This window comes from Cryptomeria japonica, chromosome 3, assembly GCF_030272615.1.
Source record: "Cryptomeria japonica chromosome 3, Sugi_1.0, whole genome shotgun sequence".
Classification (NCBI taxonomy): Eukaryota; Viridiplantae; Streptophyta; class Pinopsida; order Cupressales; family Cupressaceae; genus Cryptomeria; species Cryptomeria japonica.
In genome coordinates this window covers 734,370,078-734,393,532 of record NC_081407.1, presented here as the reverse complement: position 1 = coordinate 734,393,532, position 23,455 = coordinate 734,370,078, and the positions used below count along the sequence as shown (strand labels likewise).

The 23,455-nt window shown below is 33.8% G+C and overlaps 1 protein-coding gene across 1 annotated transcript; it reads left to right on the top strand.

Annotated features, from left to right (window-relative positions):
* Positions 1–3,474: 3,474 nt before the first annotated feature.
* On the top strand, positions 3,475–8,172 carry LOC131074916 (uncharacterized). Its single transcript, XM_058011656.2, has 5 exons — positions 3,475–5,682; positions 5,981–6,246; positions 7,107–7,242; positions 7,353–7,414; positions 7,609–8,172. The coding sequence occupies exons 1-5, from the start codon at positions 4,409–4,411 to the stop codon at positions 7,653–7,655; spliced, it is 1,785 nt and encodes a 594-aa protein (XP_057867639.2). The 5' UTR covers positions 3,475–4,408; the 3' UTR covers positions 7,656–8,172.
* The last annotated feature ends 15,283 nt before the right edge of the window (positions 8,173–23,455 follow it).

Here is a 23,455-nt window from a genome sequence, read left to right as displayed (position 1 = left end):
AATTAAACTAATAATCATAATATACAGTTATTTCATTTGCATTTAACCTTTCATTTTCTATAACTGATAACTCGCAAAATTCTAAATCACTGACCTTGTTAACATCATGCAACAATACAATCCAACACAAAACTTAAATTAAAAATACATATTCTCTAAAAACAGTTCAACAATCTCATAGAAAGTCTTATTAATGTTGCTAGATTGAAGACTTAACAACCAATATGCAAGATTCTATGTAGGGAGTTTCACCTCAAGTGTTTAAAAGTCAAAACTTATTGAATTTTTTTTTAAAAACCTCTCTGTCCTAGTGTTGGCCAATATCTTAGGGGCATCTTCCACTCTAAAAATAAAACAAATTATCCTCTCAAAATAAATGTATACTTACCACTCGTGCTAACCATACTTTGGTAGTGTCCTAACTTTAAAGAATGTTTCCTTAAATCAAACTTTTAACAGTTGACAATTAATATTAATATAATTTTGAAGTTTTCTTTGAAATGCAAATTCCCTTAGTCATCTCTATTATATTGAACTTAAAAAGAAGCAATATTGTAATCGATCAAATTATTTCTTTGATTTTGTTGGACCGGTAATATAATCCGATCTCCTTTCCGTCCACAATATACTTTTAAAGCTTTTTAAAAAGGAGCATGACATCAATATTAAGATTAAATATATTTATTATATTAATATTAAGAAAAAGTTAAAATTAGTTTATAAGGATGAGATATAATAAGTATCAATTATAATTAAAAAGTTAAAAATATTAATAATTATAAAATATAGACATGAATGTTTCATGTTTCTAGATATAATTGTGCAAAAGTTTATTTTTTTATTTATTTTGATGATAAATTATGGAGGATGATTTAAAAAGCCGATCTTAATTATTTTTTTCAACTGTATCTAAAAATATTCTTGTTTCATTATTGTAGAAAGACATGATTGTTTCAACAGCGTCTCGTAGAAGATTGTGTGATAGTTTTTTAATCAATAATTTTTTTATGAGAGGGATCTTCATCCACAAAGTCGAATTAGCTACTTAACACATGAACACAAGCCTTAGGAGAAATGAGGGGTCAAATTAGCTTGGGGCATGATCTTGGCCTCATCCCTTATGATGTCGGAGCCTTGCACTCTATTGGTATTATGGATGTGTTGTATTGGTTTTGTCATTGATGTCAACACTTATCAACACTTATCCTTCCGGAGATATTTGGTTATGTTGAACTGGCACATTATGCTCATCGACAAGTTCGGTGACTTATGCATAGTCACCGGTATATTGTTCACCGACAGGTTATATTGTTCACTGAGGATGACTTGTTATCATCTGGAGGTCACTTGGTTATGTCAAAGACATGGTTTGGACACTTGGTTTTTGTATTTTGGTTATTGGTCTAATAGGGTTGACATATTTGTTGTTACTGACAAATTGGTCTAGGTTATGGACCGACATGTATTATCTATTCCAGATCAACATGACACGTTATGGAGATGATTTGATTAATTGGATAGTTGTAAATGTATCAAGCCGACATGATGCATCACATCTTGACTTATCTGTAATTGATTTAATTGTAATATTCTTAGTAAGCCGACCTACACATTTGGTTTTAGGTCTTGGTATATATGTAAGATTTCATTTGTGAGATGATGTAAAGAAGGAAGAGAACAAAGAGACGGTATTGTAGCATGGTATGTGCAAATATTGAAGATCATATGAGAAGACCATAGAGAAGATTCAAGGAAGGTTTGAAGGTGATTATCAGAGCTTAACGGGTACTGAATCCAGCATTGGAGATGCTGCTTTGAGCAGTACATTATCATTGGATTTAATCATCCAATTGTAGTCAGTGTGACTCCTATTTTGTGATTAAGCAGTGAGCTCTAGGCAGTTGGCCTTTTTGCATGTGCAGTCCCCATTTGTATACACATATTATCTGCAGTAGTATCATCTGATTGTGGGTAAGGTTTCCCACCATGGGTTTTTCCCTTACAGGGTTTCAACGTACAAATCTCAGTGTTATGTGTTGTGGATGTTGTTTCTCTTTCTGTTATATGCATTGAGTTTCACCGGTATTAATATTAACTGCTAATCTGTCAATCGACATTAAGTTTGGTTTACTGGTATTAAGTATCAAGTTTGATTAAGCTATATTTAGGTTGAAATTAATTGACAACTGATTCACACTCCCCTCCCCACCCCCCAACTTCACCAACATACAAGGGCCCATTGACTTTAATTAATATTTCAAATCACACTCCTTGAACTAATGTTTCCGATGATGTGTGAAAGTTTTTCAATTAATATTTCAAATCACATTTCCTTAGTCCATTGACTTTAATTAATATTTCAAGTTAGACTACATGACAAATGTTTCATGTGTGAAAGTTTTTCAATCAATATTTTAAATCACATTTTGTGAAGAAAGTTTCCTCATACGATAGATCACAGTGTGATTGAAATATAATTCTCATAATTTTGAAAGGTTTATGATTTAAAAAAAAATATATTCTAAAAGAGAAGTTACAAGTTTGAAATATGTAGAAGGTAGCATTTGTATGCTTAGTATTGAAACATAATTAGGTGCCTCCTACATAATAAAAGTTCAAGATAGTTTGTTATGCTATAAAAAATCTTTAAACTAAATTAGCGAATATTATAAATTATAAAAAGATCATTATGTGAGCAAAATTCTGGAATTGATTGTGTGCAAGTTTATAAAAAGACCATTATGTGAGCAAACTTCTACAAACTCGCACACAATCGATTCCAGAAGTTTGCTCACATAATTCTATGGATTGTGGAAATTCGAATTAGCAATCGTAACCCATCATCAAAACAATAGAAAACTAAAAGAATAAAATAATTTAAAACAATAATAATAAAAGAAGAAGTTATAATTACCTGGTCGTGTGTGCCTAACTTTAGGCCATCTTATGTTAGAAATGATGATTTTTTCTCCTTGTAAAGATTATTTAAAGGGAGGGCTATGATTTTATGGGAAGAATATTCCAGGTGTTTCCCGGGCTTCCCTGCTTTTGATTAATTTAATAGCCATATTGTATATTTTAAAAATGTCTAATGATGTGATAAAATACATACCACGTGAGAAAGATGCATCTCTTATATTGATAATTCATACGCCTATGTCATAATATGTTATATTGGCCTTAGCTAAGTAGTGAATAATTCAGATATATGTAGTACAATTACATGATACAATTTCTACTGTTATCTTTAGATTATAATAATTAATAGTTATGATATTATTATAATAATTTAATTAATCACCGTCTCCCTTGCAATAAACAAAGAATTGACATAACTTTAAGCTTGTACCTTCATTTAATATTCTATGCTGAGACAAAGAGTAATCAATCCCATGTAGTTTAAGGCTGGGCTGCTTTTTCAATTTTTGTCCAGGAATTTAAGGAATCAAAGTTAAAACCCAAATGAGTTCTGTTCAAAATGAGTTAAAAAAAACATTCTCAAACATGACTATAAAGCCTACAAAGTCTACTTGTCATTCCTGCAGTTAAGAGCTGTGTTATTTGGAAATGTGCAGAGGAAGGTGAGGAAGAAGCAACAGTTTTGGTGGTCCTTTTGGTGGGATCCTCAAAACAAAAGAAACTGAAAAAGAAATGAGGTCTCTTTTGGCTACTTTTGGAGAGCACAGTAGGAGTGTTTTATAGTGGGGTGAGGCAGAGGCATTGTGGGCTTATGGATATGTGTGTATATGTGTGGTGGGGAGAAGGAGGAGGAGAAGCAGGTTTAGGAGATACAGAGAGAAACATCTATGATGTTGGGAGGCCTGGTGGGGACAAGCTTGAAAGTGTGGGCACCTCTATCTTTTGAGTTCAATGGATCCATAACAGAAGGAGGAGATCAACTTGATAATTGAGATTTGTGTTTTGAGATTGATGCTTTTGAGGGCTGTTTTGCATCCCAAGCTAAATAACTTTTGTGTTGATAAAAATCTCATACAAATTGTCTGTGTTGCACTTTCTGCACAAGTGTAAAGCCTTTTTGATATTTTCTTTGCTTTCTATACATTCACTACTAGCCCTCTGCTGCATACAAATACCAAGTTTTGTATCTGGAAGGAGAATAGTGTTCAGGCTTTAGCTTTCTGCCACTGCAATCCTTGTGCATTTTGCATCAGAACAGCTTTAGTATCTTTGTTATCTGTAAAAAGGAATTATAAAGATCATCTTTTTACATTTGGGTTGTATTGCTTCGCTGCATCCACAAGTTGGGTAGCTGAGAAACTGGTTCTTTGTTTGAATATGCGCTATTTCCCAGCTGAATTTAGAATTTAGGTATCTCTACATCATTCAGACAATTGACTTGTTGAAGTTCATTTCCCTTGTTGTATAAGAAGTTATAATCCTTTTAAGGATGCCGAATGCAACATTAGAGCAGTCAGGCAGTGAAAGAGGAGACACTATGTCTGAGCAGCAGGAGGAGAAAGGCTGTTTAGCTGTTGAAGAAGGGGATTCTTCAGCTGGGTCTCCTAGGAAGAGCTCAACCAGTGACTTGGAGAGCTATAGTAGTGATGATGATGATAGTGACAATGGTGCTCCTTTAGCAAGCACACTGCTGAGTGATGAGGCGCCTTCTGGTGGTGGGAATGGTAACAATAACAGCCAGGAGGGCAGCAAGAACGAAGTCTCTGGTTCTTCCTACAGAGAACATGATTACATAGGCCTGTCGGATGGGGGCTCTGGTGGTTCATCCTGCACCACCCAAGAAGAGAGAACAAAAGGCAAAGAGCTTGATTTTGGGCCGAAAACAAGTGAAACTGAGCTCAGATTGGGGCCACCACAAGAGTCATCTTTCCCAAACAACTGTCTGCAGAAGAACAACACAAATCCAGGAGTACTAATTCATCAAGGACCTGCTAAGCATGATGGAGGGATGACAAATTCTGTTCCTATATTGCCTGTGGACTCGGAAGGAAGAGCAGGCAAGCCTTATGCACTAAATGAAGCTCATCTTCAGAGATGGAACCGCCAGTGTTTTGGCGAGCAGCCTCATGTTGTGGGTGGCAAATATGTTTACACCAAACAAACACCTATCAAGGAGTCCTCAGAACCCAAGTTCTTCAACAACGGTCATGAAGTCCATCCTCAACTCCAAGATTACAACAACAACAACAACAACACTGGAATGAACTTTCTCTTGACTTCTAAGAGCACTGCTGCTACCCTTACAGCTGGTGCTAAACGTGGGTTTTCAGATGCTATTGGAGGAGCTCAGGTGGTTAGAGGAGGTGCATTTAATGAAGGCGGCAGAATGAGCCTGGACTCAAAGGTTTCAAGCCAACATCAGTCTCAGCCCCAGTCCCACCCCTCCATGGGTCTTATGTATCAATGGAGTAATGCTGTGCAGATGCCTAACGCTTGGCAGGTCAATATAGAGCAGCAACAACAGCACAGGGGCAGTTTTGGGCCCTTTTCTCCACCAACAGCTAGAGTTATGGTGGGCAACATGATGGCAGCAGGAGCAGGGAATATTCCTACGAAGGAGGCTCCACATGGCAACCCAACTGCAAAACCTTCACAGGACAGCATTTCAGCTGCCATGAGGCCACCAATGGTACCTCCCCCACCATCTGAGCAACAACAGAAGAATCCCTCCTTATCTCCATCCAATGAGAATGGTATACCAAGGTAAGCTGCAGGTCCAGTGGGTTCTGCCTTTAAAGCATTGATCCACTTGTTCTTCTCTAGATTTTCTAAATTTAGGTTGCTAGCACCTAACAGTTAACTTTAAACTGAGGTTGGTTGCTAGGCCTGCTTACATTACATAGCTGCTACCCTTCATCTTGTCTTATATGTTCAAGATAAATTACACTGGCTTACAGCTATCCATCATTTGGATGCATGAATTCCCTATGTAGGATTGAGTTCCTTAATCGAATTAACAAAACTGTAACTTCCTTCTCTGTGTTTCCATTGTGCTTTGCAGAGCTCCCCCGGTTGTAGGGTGGCCACCCATTCGGTCATTTAGGAAAAACCTCGCGCCTCAGCCCAAGCCTGACATTGAAGGCCAAGCTAATGCTTCTGATAAATCTTTTGCATCTGCTGATCGTGGACAGGCCTTTGGGGATTCCATGTTTGTCAAGGTGAATATGGATGGTGTGCCAATTGGAAGGAAGATAGACCTCAATGCCTATGATAGCTATGAGAAATTGTCCCAAGCTCTCGAGGACATGTTTAAACGCTTTGTGAATGGTATGCTTTTCTTTAGTCACCGTTTCTTACAAATTTGAAGCCTAAATTTTAGCAAAGATTAGATCCTCCAAACAAGAAATTGCTCAATTCAATTACTTTGGATACAGGTGTCTATGTAACTCCTCTTTAAGTTATATATCACTTTATTGTTTAGTAATCCACTTGATTGTGGAGTATCATGGAAATTACTTACCTAAGGATTCATCTATTGTAGAACACGATATTTTGACAACTCGACAAGCTTGGAGCAACTTACAATCTAGCCCGGATACAGGGATATTCTTTATCATAGATTTGATAGATTATTGTTACAAGTGATAAATGCAATCTGCAGTTTAAGCAACGAATTTGGGGCAGATGAGAGAACTGTCAAGCTGCAGTTCGTCATCTTGATTTTCTATTAGTGTCTTACTGATCTCATGTTGTTGAACCTAGATCCCATGAAAGGCTGACTTGTTATTTGCAACAGAATAATTCCCTTTAATTCATGGAGCATACAAGTTGAAGTGTATCAAATGAGTTTCTGAGACTTGTCCCATAGAAACCTCTCTCCTGTTAGTGCTCTTTGTAGGGGTTTCAGGCCTTGAAGGTATTTAAAATTCTTTAGTTCTATGTCTACAACACTCCTTGAGACTTTAAAAGATTGGGTCTCTTCCAAATGTTTGGTTCCATTGACGGCATAAGTTGAGACTGCTTTTATAACTGTGGTCAATGGAAACATGTAAACTTGCATTGTAGATTTCAAACATTTTGGTCACTGCATGTACCTCTTAGCAGAATGTATAAACTAAATTTTTCTCTAATTTTTGAAACATTAGCATACTGCATAAGCTGATCTACCTTTTTGGGCTACATTTTAGCTCAGGGCATCATGCAGAGGCCAAATTCGAATTCATCATCTGAAAATGGTCATTTTCTATTGAGTGGAACCGATTATGTTCTCACCTATGAAGACAATGAAGGAGATCGGATGTTGGTTGGAGATGTGCCTTGGGAGTAAGTAACTTCCCTCACAATTAATGTTTGTGATGAACACTATTTGTTTATTTGATATTGCAAACTTCAAGGTTTTGAGAGGCCTAATGTCCAAGTTTGAATATCTGCAGGATGTTTGCTACTACAGTGAAAAGGCTGCGTATTATGAAGAGCTCAGAAGCTCGAGGTTTAGGTACTGAATTTCATGCCTGATCATGTTTTTCTTGCATCAGTTAAGAGACTAGTATTTCATGTTGTTAAAATGATGAAATAGTTTCAGTCAAAGGTGAAAAAGATATTTGCATTCTTTTGTTTGATTGTCATACATATTTTGTGTTCTGCTACAAGCATATTGCTTAACACCTTCCATTCATTTTTCTTGTCCAGGAGTTCCAAGACAGCCTCCAAAACCCCAAGGTCAATTGACCCAGTGATTAATCGTCAGTCTAACACTCAATTCAAGAAATCCAAAATGCGTGAACTCTAATTAATGGTAGCGGAGATTGATGAAGTTAAGAGTGTGCAAGCAGCTAGTCCTAGCTTTCGGAGGAACTGGGATTCAGATGATATATTGTAAACTATGATTTGCATATAAAGATCAGCTGGACAATGCCAGAGGCATCGTCTAGCAAGCATGTTTCTGATGTATGTTGTATTGTTTCAGCAGTGTTTTTTGAGGGCATATAAGAATTGCTCATTTTTCTCTCTAGTGCTGCAGTGTTGCCATTCTAGTTCTAGTTGCAGCATCCCTGAGATTGTGTGGCTTCTTTCTTTGAAATCTGAGCAACTTGGACCTTTTTTTTTTGGCTACAATTCATGGAAGCATTTCCTACTACTGTTCTTTGAGGTACTGACCTTCATGGATTTGTTTGTAATTTATTTGAACCACCCTTTCTTTATGGTCTTTAACTTTAATATCAGAGTGACTAACAAAATTAGTCTTTGAGAATAGCTAGGAGTTTTCTTGTAGGTTGTATTGCATGTGTTAACTTTGGCATTGATGTAGAGCTACAATATGAACTTCAGACCGTTTTAGATCTTTAAGATTAGAGCAGCAGGAATTTTGAAGAGTTGTGATGTTTTTTGACTGTTTTCTGTGCTGAAAAGCTTGAATTCTCAATTTTTATGTGAAAGAGCAAGGCCAGGCTTGTATTTGTTGTTGCATGACAGCTACAGATATTAGTACTTGTTAGTCACTTCTAAATTTATTTTCAATGGTAGTTTAGCCCACAAAACTCTTTCTGCAGTATGAACTTAACAATGAGCTAAAGTAGGCCTTCTTATAAAATTTATCATTTTCTTTGCTCTAGTGTCTAATAATTCATTTCTTTGTGAAAATGTTGTTTGCCTGCACACCTATTGTTGCTCTACAGCGGTCTGAATCCAGGTGATGTGTTTATAAAGTGAATTTACTGATGCAATTCATGTTGCTCTGAATCCAGATGATGTGTTTTGAGAAATAGATAATTGTTGCTTCTAATATTTTTCCCTCGCTCATGAGTTACTGGAGTTAAAAAAACTGTTGACTCACCGTGGCTTAATTTAGCTATCCTGGCCTTCGCCTGAATTGCAATTTTATGTTATAACAACCTCAGAAAGAGAGCTTATGTTTAGGGAATCTGAAAGTTCCCTTGGGGCCTAATTTGGTGATCTTGATCTTTTCCCAAATTGCAATTTTGCATTTTAACAACCTGAAAAAGAGAAGTAACATTCGGTGAATCGAGAAGTCGCCCGATGTACCCAAATTCTCTGTATGGGTGCTTGTTGGATGGTGAGTAAACATCTTGATTTATTGAAGCATGCTCACAGTTGGATGTTCCTTCTATACAGTCTGGCTACTTTATTAGGATACAATCTTTAGCAATGGCATATGTGGTCCTTGATGAATATGTCAAAACCTCTATTGTTTTCTGCAAAAATTAAATCTAAGTGTTACCTGCCCATTAAATCTAAGGTAGCTGAAGTCTGTTACTTAACTGCCCACCTTTGTTCCATGTTAGAGCCAAGCCAAGCAATAAAACTGAGAAAGATGGCTTCAAAATGAATGGTTCATAAGGCACAGCACTTGTTGAAGGTTTTGCAAATGAGGGGTAGCAAGCTAAGTGGGCTTAACCTTGGAGGAAACTACATGGTTAAGCATTCTTGATTTATTAAAGTATGCTCACAGTTGAATGTTCCTTCTGTACAGTCTGGCTACTTTATTAGGACACAATCTTTAGCAATGGTATTTGTGATCCTTGATAAATATGTCAAAACCTCTACTATGATTAGGGTTTCTGCACAAAATTGAATCTAAGTGTTACCTGCCATTAAATCCAAGGTAGCTGAAATCTGTTACTTAACTGCCCACCTTTGTTCCATGTTAGAACCAAGGCAAGCAGTAAAACTGAGAAAGATGACTTCAGTCAAAGTGGGTTTAGTTTTTTGTCATTGTTTACAAGGGAAGTCTTAAGCAAATTAAATTGTATCAGTAGAGGTCCAAAGAATATCATAAACTATACAACTCACTGTTTCACCAAAGGTTGACTGTAACAGTAGATATTAGTCAGTCAGAAATTTTGGCCAAAGCTTCAAACATATAAAATAAACTGGTTAACTATGCCTGACATCATATGAAAGGAAATAAAAAAATAAAAATAAAAATCTTGTTGGCAAGAATGACATCAATGTTGCCTTATGTTTTGTTTTGTCTCCTCCAATGATGTGGCTTAGGAATCAAACCTGTTGATATTAGGCCTAATCAAGAATACAAAACTAATGAAACACCGAATTATATGGATGAGATGAATGACAATGGATGTGATGCACATTAATGTCACTTGGGGGCCACTAATTCGATTAAGATCTCTACATCATGACAGCAAATTAGGGACTGGAATATATAATCTAGCATTTTCTGTTATGTGCATTTTGGTTTACCTCTATTGGATTAAGAATATAACTTAAAGTAAAAACAACAGTGATCAGACAATGGGTAGCAACAATACCTCTCAGAATAAAGGCTATACATATTACAAACTACTGTAGAGAATATTTGTAGGTTTACATGTGTTTTCATTCATATTGTTACTTTTGTTCCTCTTGTATATTTAGCTATGCATGCCCCACCAGTTGCAGACTTTGCCCATATTGTATATTTTTTATGGTTTCTACTCCTTGTCAATGAATATATTCATGGGTATTCTTCAACTTAGGTATAAAATTAGGCAAGTAGTAATGTTATTTTTGCTTCAAAGGATTCTGTAAATCCATGGTTGATGCAGAGTAAAGTTATTAGCACTTTGAGAATTGCTTTTTCATCATCTTTACATTCGGGATACATCAATTGGTTGAGTTAAAGAATTGATAATAAACATCTGCAGTAAAGGATATGTTTGAGGTCTTTATCGGGCTTTCTTTAAAAGATATAACTAAAGAATGCCAAGGCAAAAGCTACTTATTTATGGCCATTAAATATATACAAATGGTCATTATGTACACATGTTCATACTGTCCAAAAAGTCAATATATCGAATAGTTTCAAGTAATTTATAATAGTTGCAAATAAATATAAATTATGATATTTTAGAATATTGTACATATATTCGTAAAATGAAGTTACTAGAAGGGGTCTAGTTGTTGTCCATGTTCTAATTATTGTTCATTGGATTTCATTAATTTAAAGCCCACTAAACAATTATCTAGGGAAGTGTAACTTCATGCACATAGATTCTAAATGGTACATCGGATTTTGATGATTTTTTTTCGTTGTTTTCGCATGCAACTTAATTGCTTATATTTGTTGTTTTGGTTTTTGGGTAGTAATGATGCACGTTGTGGGATTTGTTATGTGTGCAAGAGTCAAAAAGTGTTGCATGATACGTTCTTAAAGATGCCCCAATAACATTGCACTTAAAATTGTCAATACTTATGCACTAGTGTCCTAATAGTCATGCACTATGGGTACATATAATGGTGCACAAATGGGTCAATCATGGTCCAAAATGCTAAAAAATAGGTGGCAATTGGTACATCCGAAATTTATTAATGGGCTTTCAGTTTTTTTTTCGTTTCTTTAAAGTTAGAATTGGGGGGATGGGTATGCAAGGAGTGAACGGTTATTGGAACATGGGCAGTAATTGGTGCTCTTCCCCTAGTGGCCTAATATTTGTCCATTGTTATATCCAATAGTTGAAAAGAAAGCTAGTAATTAGTACCAATTTTGCAACTTTATTGATACCAATAGTGCATGATTATTGGGGCATTTGTGCATAAGTATTAGATCAATTGTGCAAATTTTTTGGTTGTCAAAGCAAATGGGTAATGGGGCAATATGGAATATGTTTTGGATGACACTTCAAAATGACCATTTTTTCACTCTTGTATGCATAATGGATCCCATAGTGTTCGTCTTTACTACCTGGATGCCCAAAGCAGTTAAGGCACATACAAAGACAAAATTTTTAAAAATGCTGAAATCCTATGTACTGTTTAGGAGCTTAGTGTGCATTAAGTTAGCTATAATGGCTACTAGTGCTCTTCCCCTCTGGTTTGCAAAACAATTATTTGTGAATCTAATTCACAAGTGGGGTGAATATGTTGAATGAGCAGCGTTTGGATGATGTTATTTGACATTTAGTTGTGGTTATTCAACAAATTCCAAGGTTGAGTAGGTCTTTAGAATCTGTTACATTTTGTCATATTCCTAGGGAGTGGAATATAGTAGCAGATTGCCTAACAAAATGGGCATCTAATGAAATGCAAGGTTGGAATATTGCAGATAGGGGACATTTGCCTTTGGATTTATCTCATATGTTTGAGCAATTAGTTGGGGAGGATAAGAATGGATAGTTCATTGTTCTTTGCAGGGCCATTGGTCATTCTTGCTTTGTAATCTTCATTTGTATTTAATAAATATTTACCCTTTTCTAAATAAGTACATGTATATTTTGTTTGGAAAATAGCTTTCATCAAGTTGAATGGTTAAGCTTATTTGAATAAGTTGAATGGAACTAGCAGATTGCTTAATTAAGATTCACAACAAAAGATCCAAGATACAAAAGGAAAGGGGACCAATTATTTGAATGGAATTAGCAGATTACTTAATTAAGATTCACAACAAAAGATCCAAGATACTAAAGGAAAGGGGATCAATTAGGCACGGTGTTGATTGCCTGCTTGTTTTTGACTTTTGTGCTTACATACAAAAAAACAAGATTCTATATAAAGAATATCATTCGCCAAAACTTGAATAATTCTGAAATAAAATTTATGTAAATCTCAAATCACCCTCACTAAAACAAATCCACACATAAGTATCATATAAAATTATAACAATGTGAAATATTTAAAATCAGTGTTATATGACAAATTTGTTAGCACTTTCTAACAATCTATATGTTATTTTTTTTTATTATTGATTTAGTAATTTGTTTGAGCTGTACCAATTATTTAAAATAAAATAAAGTTGATTAAATAGATTTGTCATGACATTGATATGCATTACATGGTTGTTAGCAGTCTTATTCAAGAGGCTGTTTGCCTTGTGCACGATAATTCGTTTTTTTATATAGGAGACAAAATTTTAGGGTGAGGTGTCCTCCGAACTTTTAACTCTTAGAATGGCATAAGTCCCTTTCACGCTAGATGCCACCATTGTAAGAAGCCCACGTGGATGTCACCACTTTGCTAAAATACTGCCAACTAGGCTTGGAATTTTATGGTTCCTTGTTGCTATTATATCGGTAAGTTTTAGTGTAATATTTTTATTATATTTTATGTTAAGTTTATTTAGTAGTTAATATTAGTTACTAAAGTATAGTTGTTGACTAGTGAGGGCACATATATATTTTTTATTGAATTCATCTTCTTCATTGATGGTATTTGATGTCATATTTCTTTATTTCGATGAATTTGTTTGATATTTTTATTCTTACAATTGAGTCTATCATGTAGTCTATTATTCTGTTTCGGGAGACTTGACACCTTCATTTGAACATTCTTAGAATCTATGTAGTCTATATCATTGTTTTACACAATATAGAATAGAGATAGTAAAATGCTTTGATTTTATCTTTTGATTACGTTTGATTTTATCACTATAGTCGTATCTTCTTCATTAGGAGATTAATATTATGTATAGGACCAGAGACATCAAATTTCCACAATTCATTATGCTGATAATGAGTGCTATTTTCGGATTCATCTATCTCCTTCAACTCTCTTTTTTCATCCTATTGATGGATCATAGAGTGTGATCCGAATGGTTGATGCAAATGAGCTTTACATAGTTGAATCCAAAAGTAGCACTTGTTATCATTGCATGTAGATTTATATTCTTGTTAATTAGGTACTTTTTCATATCATCGATTAGAGGAGGCCTATAGAGAAGAAATAGACTATTCCATTGTAATTAGAAGGGTCAATATGTTAGGATAGACATTTAGTTTATCTAATTCAGATATTGTTAATTCTACTATCTAGATTTTAAATTGTAGGATTTGATTAAATTTCTTTACAGACTACATATTTTGATTTGATTTTGTGCAAAATGGACAATGCCATTTCATTTGAAAGCTACCAAAACACAAGGATTTATAGTAAAATCATTATAATTTGTATAATTTGAAGGAAATGTTTTTTTTTTTGGTTGAAAGAGGCCAAATGACCCCCTATATATCATTGTGTAAGGATATTATTTTAAAATGTACTTTTTTATTAAATAATTATAAATAGATAAACTATAATTTTTTTGGAAAAAAATTAGCACTGCTATTGTAGGGTATATATCATTGTCCAATACAATAGCTACCACACAACCCTTTGAGCCTCAACCACTCAAGTGACCAATTTAACCATGATTGGGGTCCTATAACTCACTCCTACCATTAGGTTGCCTCATTGTTGTCAATCTAGTATCTCAACATCATTGCCAAAAAATGCCACCATTATTGTTACTATCATTGGTTGTGTTGTCATTATATAACCCTATTGTGGCTCTATACAAGTGTTGCCCCTTTTTGTGGATGTTGTTGATTGTGTCACCCAAGATTGCCCGCTAGACATTTGGTAACCATTTTGGTCTCTTTTCTGACAATTAAATATGTTTTTGAAAAAAAAATTAGCATAACCTTTTAGTTAGATATCAACATGCAACGAGTTTTTGAAATTGTTCAAAAAATAATGAATGCAATGATGCAATTTGTTGGCATTTGCATGAAGATTGCATTAATGATATGTTGTTGTCATTGATGTCAATTAACCGGTAATGATATTGTTGATATTGTTGTAATGATGTTTTGTAACCGGTAAGAAGAACTAGTGAAGGAAACTATAACCGATAGGAAGAATTTGTGGAGTGAAGCAGCATTGCTATGTACTGGAGAGTTGAACCGGTAAACCCTGCCTGTTGATTTGATAAAACCTAACCGATTAAATTTGGTGAATTGGTTATATTGGTTTATGATATGATGATGAGCGGTAATGATTATGACATGCATGATTATTGTATGAAGAGAGTTTCAAAGTGATTTTGGTGCGTTGATGAAATGGTTTTTGTCTAGGGAATGAGCAAGTATATTGCATGTAATGCAAAGCACGTGATGAGTTACTAAGTTCGATGAAGCAGTGATCAAGGAGCGGTCGAGGTTTTCTTGATTGATGTGTAGAGAATGCTATGTAATCCAATGGTCATACTTGAACCAACTTGTTTGTAATCTCTATGAGAGAATTAGGTTTTTGTTGTGTTACCAACCTAAGTGATTTGTTTATAAGGTCGATGAGTTGTTTAGTTTCAGAGTTGACAAATTTTTAGTTGAGTGTGTGGTTACCGAACTGGATGATGTATCTGCAGTTTGAGTAAAGGCATATAGGAGCATGAAAAGGATCTAAACAAGCAAGTGTAGTGCTATTCAAACAGATCAACAAACTCGTATTGTTTTCTAACAGTTACACCAAATTGAAATCCCCTAACCGGGTAAGCTCTAACAAGCTTGGTGCTATTCAAATCCTCTACCGAGGTTACTCCTTATAGGGTATTGCTTCTAACAAGGCATTATAGTTAATTCCTTAACTGGGTGGTCCCTAACAGGATCTGTTCTTAATAGGACTTTTGTAACACTTTAACAAGCTAGGCTCCTAACAGGGCGAACTTCATAAGAGTTCATATAGTTATCTTGTGAGTGTCATCTCACCATGGTTTTTTCTATTTGGGTTTCCACGTCAAAAATATTGTGTCAAGTGGTGAATGTTTTTGTGGTTATGTTCTTATGGTTGATTTTCTTAACTACTTAATCCACTTTGATAAGTCATGATAACCAGAAGCATTGTGAAATGAAGTTTTACTTATGTTAGTAAAAGCATTTGGATGTTTATGAGTTTGAAGTTGTTTACTGTTAGTTTGTTGTAATAGTCAACCTTTTTATCTTGAGGGTTTTTATCTTGACAGTGATATTGCATTGATAGTTCTAAGTTTACTTTGAGAGATTGATTTTGAGATTGGTGAAGTTAGTATCAGTTTTTCTATCTACTGATTCACCCCCCCTCTCAATAGTTGATCGGAGTCTTATTCTTTTATCATACCATCACAATTAAGTTATTATTTTCAAGCATCTTTTAGTAAAAATCATAAAATCCTCATGTAGATTAAATGAGTGTTTTTGAGATTGTTTTATTTGATAAATGCATTAAAATAAAGTACCACAATTTTCATTTTTTGGGCCATGTTTTGATTAGATAAGTATCAAGTTGTGTTGTGTCTTTTGCACACTCTAAGTTCATTTGCATGCATTCATTAATTGTATGGTCCAACATAGATGAACAAATTCCTTTAATGCTCATATTATTTAGCTAATCTTCTTGGTTTAGTAAAATATAAATCTTATTCTGTGGTAACAAGATACTAGAGAAAAGTTGAAGGCATACATAAAGAACCAACAATTGAATAGTGGTGATAGGGAATTGATGAAGGATCTAAAAGTATATTCTAACTTGGGAGATTCATATGCTCAAGTTGGGATTTTGGACAAAAAAAACATTTTGGTTAGAGAGGAGAATCCCATGCCTAGGCTTGGAAACAAAATGAGAGAGCTTGAAGTGAAAGAGAGAGAGCAGGTTGATGCAAGATGAGAGAGAGTTTGCTTGATAACACCTAGAGAAGTTTACACAGATATTTTGAGATGAAATCCTCATGTCTGTAGTGAGTATTTAATGTGTTTTCTTCATGTTTACATAGGTTTTTGGTGTTAATTTTGCAATTCTAAAAAATAGAGCTTGAATTGAAACTCAAATTTTGTAGCTAGTCTTAATATTCATCTTTATGATTGTGTATCTTTTAGATTTATTTAATTAAGGAGTACCATAAATAAGAGTGTTACTTTTTCATGTTTTTTGTTGTAAATCATATATTTTGAAACTTAAAATTTTGTGTTTGAGTTTGTTTCAATGATTGACAATCCATTCTTGGATTATCTACCGTTGATCTGTGCCAATCAACAATCAAATACCTTTTGAGAAACATTATCTCTTTACACTTGTCCACAAAACTAATAGTCTTTGGAGTCCATTTTCTCCATTTCTTCCAAGGGTTCTAGCTGCTCATTCTACCTTTCTTCCTCTACTTCCCACTTGTCAGTACATGTTGTCAGTTGTGTTTTGAAGTTGTTGCCACCCTCATGTACTTTGTATCCCTCCATCAAAATTATTCATTTGATCAAGTCACTTGGTTGCCCAATTATCCATCACAATCGCCTCATCCTTCATTGTGTAGAGTATCTGTTTATTGCTTAGCTACCAACCTTGGGGCATCTAGGATCACATCTTATTGGATCAATGGTATAACAAGCTCTTTAATAAATTATTTTCCTTCATTGTGTAGAGTATCAATTTCTTGCTTAGCTACCAACCTTGGGGCAACTAGGATTGCATCTTATTGGGTCAATGGTATAACAAGCTCTTTGATAAATTATTTCATTTGATCCATTTGAACTTTTAGTTCTTTTTTTTTTTGGTCTTTTTGCATTCTAGTCACTATATTTCTAGTAGTTGATTCAAAAGAAGAATTCTCCCCTCTTCTAGTTTTCCTACCCAAATTGCTCTGTGTCAACTAATATTTTGTGGTTAGGAGCTCCCTATCATCTTTATCCACTTTTGGGTACTATTTCTTCTATTTTCTCCCCAAGAGCATTGATTCTAGTGAAGTGTAGAGTTATAGCTCTTTTTCTAGGCTTAGGTTGGATTTTTCCACTTCCACAACTGTAGATTGCAAGTTGGGTGTCTTAACAACCACTTGTTTCCTTTGGTTCAAGTCCAACTTTAACCACACAGGGGTCAATGAAGGAGAATACAAGTTTCATTGGAATTCCTTCTGCTTCTCTTGATGTTTGTACCTAATACAAGTTTCTTCCTGTTTCTATTGTTGTGAATCCATAGTTAAGGTCTCTTTGGAATTGTATTCACTTGCTAAGAGGACGTCTCTTTTGTTGATGTCTCCCCTATCTGGATATCACCAATATTTTCTACTTATTTCTTATCTCAACCATCTATTGAGATTAAGTTTTTTTGTTGTTCCTCTATATTTAGGACCAAATTAGATGAATCCAAACCTTCATCAATGGAATCCTGGTTTGGTAGTTTATTTTCTTCTTTATCACCTTTAGGTTCTCCTTATTCCCTTTTGTTATCCTCGGAAACCTCTTCCTTTTATTCATCAAGTTCTTCCTAGCTATTCTCCACTTCAATGAAGTCTTTCGTTGCTTTAGGAGGTTCATATGACACAGGTTCTATATTTACCTAGTCACTCTACACATTTTTTTGTTTATGTTGGAGGTGAAACTATTGTTATTGTGATAAGGAGGAGGCATCCACTTATTTCAAGGTCGATTGTTCTCCTACAACTTGATCTTGTGGTTGATCCTCTCCTTCTCTTGCAATCATGCCTATAGTTGTCCTTAATGGGATAACTTGAGACATAAGTGTTGCATTTAACCCAATAGTAATCCCTACCCCTACAAACCTATATAGCGCTTGAGAGTGTTTGAGGGTTTGGTTTAATTGCTAGATCAACTCTTCTAATTTTTATTTTCTTCTTTAGTCTTTCTCATGACTCTCTACCTTTTGTATTCCTTGGGGATAGAGTAAGAGCCCCCTTCAACATTTCTCTTTTATATCTTAGCTACTGCTTTAGTAGTTTTTAGGTAGGGATCGATCCAAGTCAAGCTCCTACTATTCACCTTTTTTAATAATGATATCAATGGACATATCTTCCTTTCTTGGCTAAATTATTGGGTCGAGGGATTTCGTACCCACTTTTTCCCACTCATACATCTGGTCAAATATATCTCCATCATTAAGGAACTCCTAAAGGACATGCTCTCTATTGCCATATTATCTCATTTGGAAATTTGTCAACCTATAATACTATCTCTTACTGAATTCAAAATCATCTTGTAACTTTGCCCAAAAATTATCCAGTGTGGCTATTTGATTTGGGAATGTGGTTGGCATTATACTTTTAAGATTCCATGTAGGATCAAAGCTATCCCTAGAAATAATATGGTGTTAGATTGAGAGCTTGAATCTCAACAGCTATTATTTTGACTACTTGGATTCAAGAATATTCATAATACACACCTCATTTCTCCATGATTCTACCACATCCTCTATTCCATGAATATTTTAATATATTCAACCATCAATCCATCCCCCTCTAGTGCACAAACCTTGACCTACCATCTATGACGAATAGGGAAGAATTTCCCATATTGGTTTTTTTATATCCACTACACTTCATTTAGCATGGGGAATTCACTTCTTCTAGAATATATCCTTGAGGATTATTCATCCAATCCTCCATGCCTCTCCTTTTTTCTTCTATCCCAGTCCTCCCAATTCCTCTCCAATTCAATCATACTCCTATATATCTAATCCTCCACCAAAGAAATTCATTTATCCTTTCATCCTTATCCAAAGACTCAATTCTCCCTTAACATTGGCTCCAAGGGTCCTAATATTCATCCTAATAAATATATGTTCAATCCAAAATATATCCACCAAAATCCAAGGAAACCCAATCTATGCAATCTAATTAATCAATATTCAAAAGTATCTATCAATTTTATTCCAAACCTTACTACCAAAAAAATTACCATAGATCATCATCATGATAAATTATTCTTGATCCTTGTTTTGTTCTTACTAACAACATTATCCTTGGAATAGACATTATTCTTATCATTAACATTTCTATCCTCGTCGTCATCATGAATTAATCAATAAATAGATTTTCAACTTGAATAGGGAAAAAAAATATTGGTTTATTTTTGGCTTTTTGTGCATGCTTTCTCATTCTTTTGTGTATTTTTTTTTTTCTTCTTCATATATTGTGTTCTTTACAATATATAACTACAAGAGGATCATGTTATCCTCTATCATAATATTATAAGGCATATTTTTGCATGGTTTATATTTCACTAAAGAGTTCATAAACAATCACAAGATTTACCAACATATATGTATGTACATATGTATAAGTTTTTAGAGATTTAAGTCCATTATAACCACATTGTTGCAAGTATTGCTTCTAAATTCATTTACAAGTACCTTCTCATACCATCATTAATAGTTATCATATATTCAACAAGGAAATTTATCCTCCTTTTAATAACATTTCTAACATCTTTATACATAAGAGGGAGGTAGCTTATCTAGATTTACAACTTTCTTTTAAGACTTTGAAACCTACAAAAGAAGTAGAAAACTATTTTGGTGTCCAAGGTTGTGATCACTTCCCAACCATTGTCTTCTAAATAAGCCACCCTCAAGCTAGGAGGTCTCAATAGTAACCATATACATACTCGCAGTCAATGAAAACATTAAAATAATTAAATTAAAAATACACAACAAAACAACCATAACCCACAGAGAGACTCAGACAAATGAATCTTTCAAGATCCACAAGGGATAGAAGAAGGGATATCACATGCAATGGAGTAACTCATAATTAACACACATTTATCATTTTTTATTCTTTCTTCGCACAACCAATTTCTCATAAATATCATTTCTCCTTCTTCACCACCATACTCAAATACACAAATGATTACTCTTCCAAAACCCTTTCTTCTCTAAGGAAGAGCTTTCCCATTGAAGTTTCACCATCTCTCAACCCTATACTTGGGGAGCTCTCATCAAGAGGGAGAGAATTTCCATTACAACCCAACACACAGTTTCACATTACAAGAAGAACAAGTTATTACAATGAATAGACAATACTCATTACATGTATAGTTTATTCAATTTTTATCTATAAGAAAATTGAGGGACTTTTATGCCTACCTACTCAAGATAGTCCAAGGTAGAGACTGTTGAAGAAGAGCTCCAAAATTTTCCAACCAATCTCCTTCTCCAATAATCTCCTTACAACCCTCTCCAAAAAAATCAAAATAAAAAATTGAAAGAACCTCACATCATTCTCCATGGATTGATAAGTAGAGATTCAAATTTTAATTTTTTGAATGGGGAAATGACACTCATTACCTTCCCATTCATTTACATGTCACATCCTTCCACAAGTGCTCACACTATGTGAGACTTTGGTAGGAGTGTACTTTATACAGTCATCCTATCAAAGCCTTAAAATGTGGCTTATACATGTGAGAGACCTTGTGGGATTTACCAAACTCATAAGTGAGATTGGGAAAATGGGAGGGGATGTGACAAGTCAACTATCCCAACCCCCAAACCTAATTTTCATAAAACTTGTTTAGGACCACTTTGGAGGTAGAAAATTTTGAACTATGTCCACGGTAATAGGTTAAAATGATACCTATTCCATAGGTACCCACTCTAGGACCTTACAAAGAATAAGAATACTTAAGCAAATATTATTTTGCAACCCTCTAAAATTCCCTAAAACCCTAAATCTAAAAATGGCCAAGGAGAATGCCGATTCATATCCCAGTGTCCAAAGAAAAGACAAAACAATATTAAACAATAATTTTCAACCCGCATCACAAATTGATTACACTACAATTTGAGACTATAGTTCCTACAAATGGATTATAGTCTAGCTTAACATGGCTACTCACATAAAGGTTCCTTAGAGACCTCTAATTCTATAAGCCATGAAATTTAGCTTTCCCACTTAGAATTACATAAAAAAAACATCCATGATATCTCATAGCTTAAACAATAGAATTGAAACATGTGCACACATGCAAGTGTTCACAAATCAATTTTTATTGCAATTTTAAAAAGAAATTTTTTCATCTCAGTTACTTACTTCAATATCCATTTAACATAAACTTCAAATTCATATTTATCACAATTGTATAACAATTGACATGAGTATCATTGTTTCCATTTATCACCTTTGAACATTAAAAGTAAATTAAACATATGGAACTATAAAAATTTAATCATTGATAAAAAATAATTGTGGGTTCAAGCACCTAAATCATCATAACATTAATAGTAACAATATGTATAAGTCTAAACGAAATCTAAAATAACATAATGTCTATGTTAATCCAAGAGGGAACCTCATATATTGTTCCATACAATATTGAGAATAATGACCATTGAAGTGTGAGGCTTGGACTAATTTGAATTAGGATGTGTCAAATTAGTAGTGTTATGTGGTGGAGAGAGAAGATATATGTTCTTAGTAATATCATCAACATGATGCAAGATTCTATAAATAACATTATTTTAGTTGTATGGTATTAACAATGTCTTTTAGTATACTTCCATTGTGAATCATGGAAAGACTAATTCATGGGTACTATACTAACAAGTGATGATGAAATGAATAATTCAACTAAGTCTAAATTTTAGTCGAAGTTCATTTTTGGCATGTGGGTTCTTTGTATTTTAATGAAAGAATAAATATTGAAGTTGAATGTTTTATTGGATAATACCATTGTCATATGTTTTCCTTAATTGTATTTGATATAATCATATATTATCTAATGTATTTACTTATCTCTTATAAAAAATCATGAGCTTTTGTAAATGATATTTCCCTTCAGTTTTTGATTATCATTGATATCATATAGATTATCAATGATATCATATAGGGAAACATATAATGATGGAATCTCAAGAGCAAGATATATTATAAATTAGGCATTTTAAACAATTGAATAAGTTATTAATCTAATTTTCTAGTAGTTTTAGATTTAGCTTATTAATTTCCTTATATATGGTGTTAAATTTTATTATTGTATGTGAAATTTTATGAGAATTATTTAAATTTAAATTTTTAAATTGTGTAACATTATTTATCACAATTTTAGATGATAACTTGAATACATAATAAGCATTGATTATAAAACTATATATTGATGTTCATGGTAGCATTTAATAGTATCATTTCAATTCTTATAATAAAATAATGATAAATGCATTTCCATTCGAAGTGGTCATCAAAATATTACTCAATAAAACAAGACCCCATGTGAATGTCCATGGCCATGTCCAAGAGTGAAACACATGGGAATATGCATATTTAAGATAGCTATATATTTTGCATGTAGTAATTTTTTGCATTAAATAATGTGAACCATTTTTATTTTCTCCAATAAAAGCCCATTTGTAATTTAATTTTGTACATACTAAGAGTTTTGCACTAACATACCCCTTGTGTATGACCTCATGGGCATTTGAAAGGGTAGAATTATTTATGATATCATTAATGATTAAAAGTGATAAACTATTTAAAAATTGTTGGTTAAGTAACCTTAAAATGAATAAATATTTGGCGCTAGATTTGAGAATTCTATAAACATTTGGTTGGAAATGCTATTGAATATAGTTACACATATATGTTGTGAAACTAGTCCTTCCCTATGAGTGTTGCATCAGCCATTCAAGATGTATCATGAATAGAAGGTTACTTTAATCTATGTATAAAAAAAGTGAATTAAGAACTATTCTCTTCCATTCTCATCATAAAAAAAGAACTTGCTAGAGCATTGATATATTAGTTATTTATTTGATATATGGAATCAATGGTCTATGTATCAAAATATATAATTAATTATAATGCTAGTTCATGATATTGCATTAATTTTACATTTATCTTCATAATCATCAATGAGATTTAACCTTGAAAGAGATGGTAGCCTACAAACCAACAATTAGTGCCTCATACTTGAACACATTATTCATGTATAGAAAATAGATTGCAATTATAATGGTATGAAGTCACCTAAAGGAGACATTAATATCAATCTCACCCTATAACTAGGCATGCATC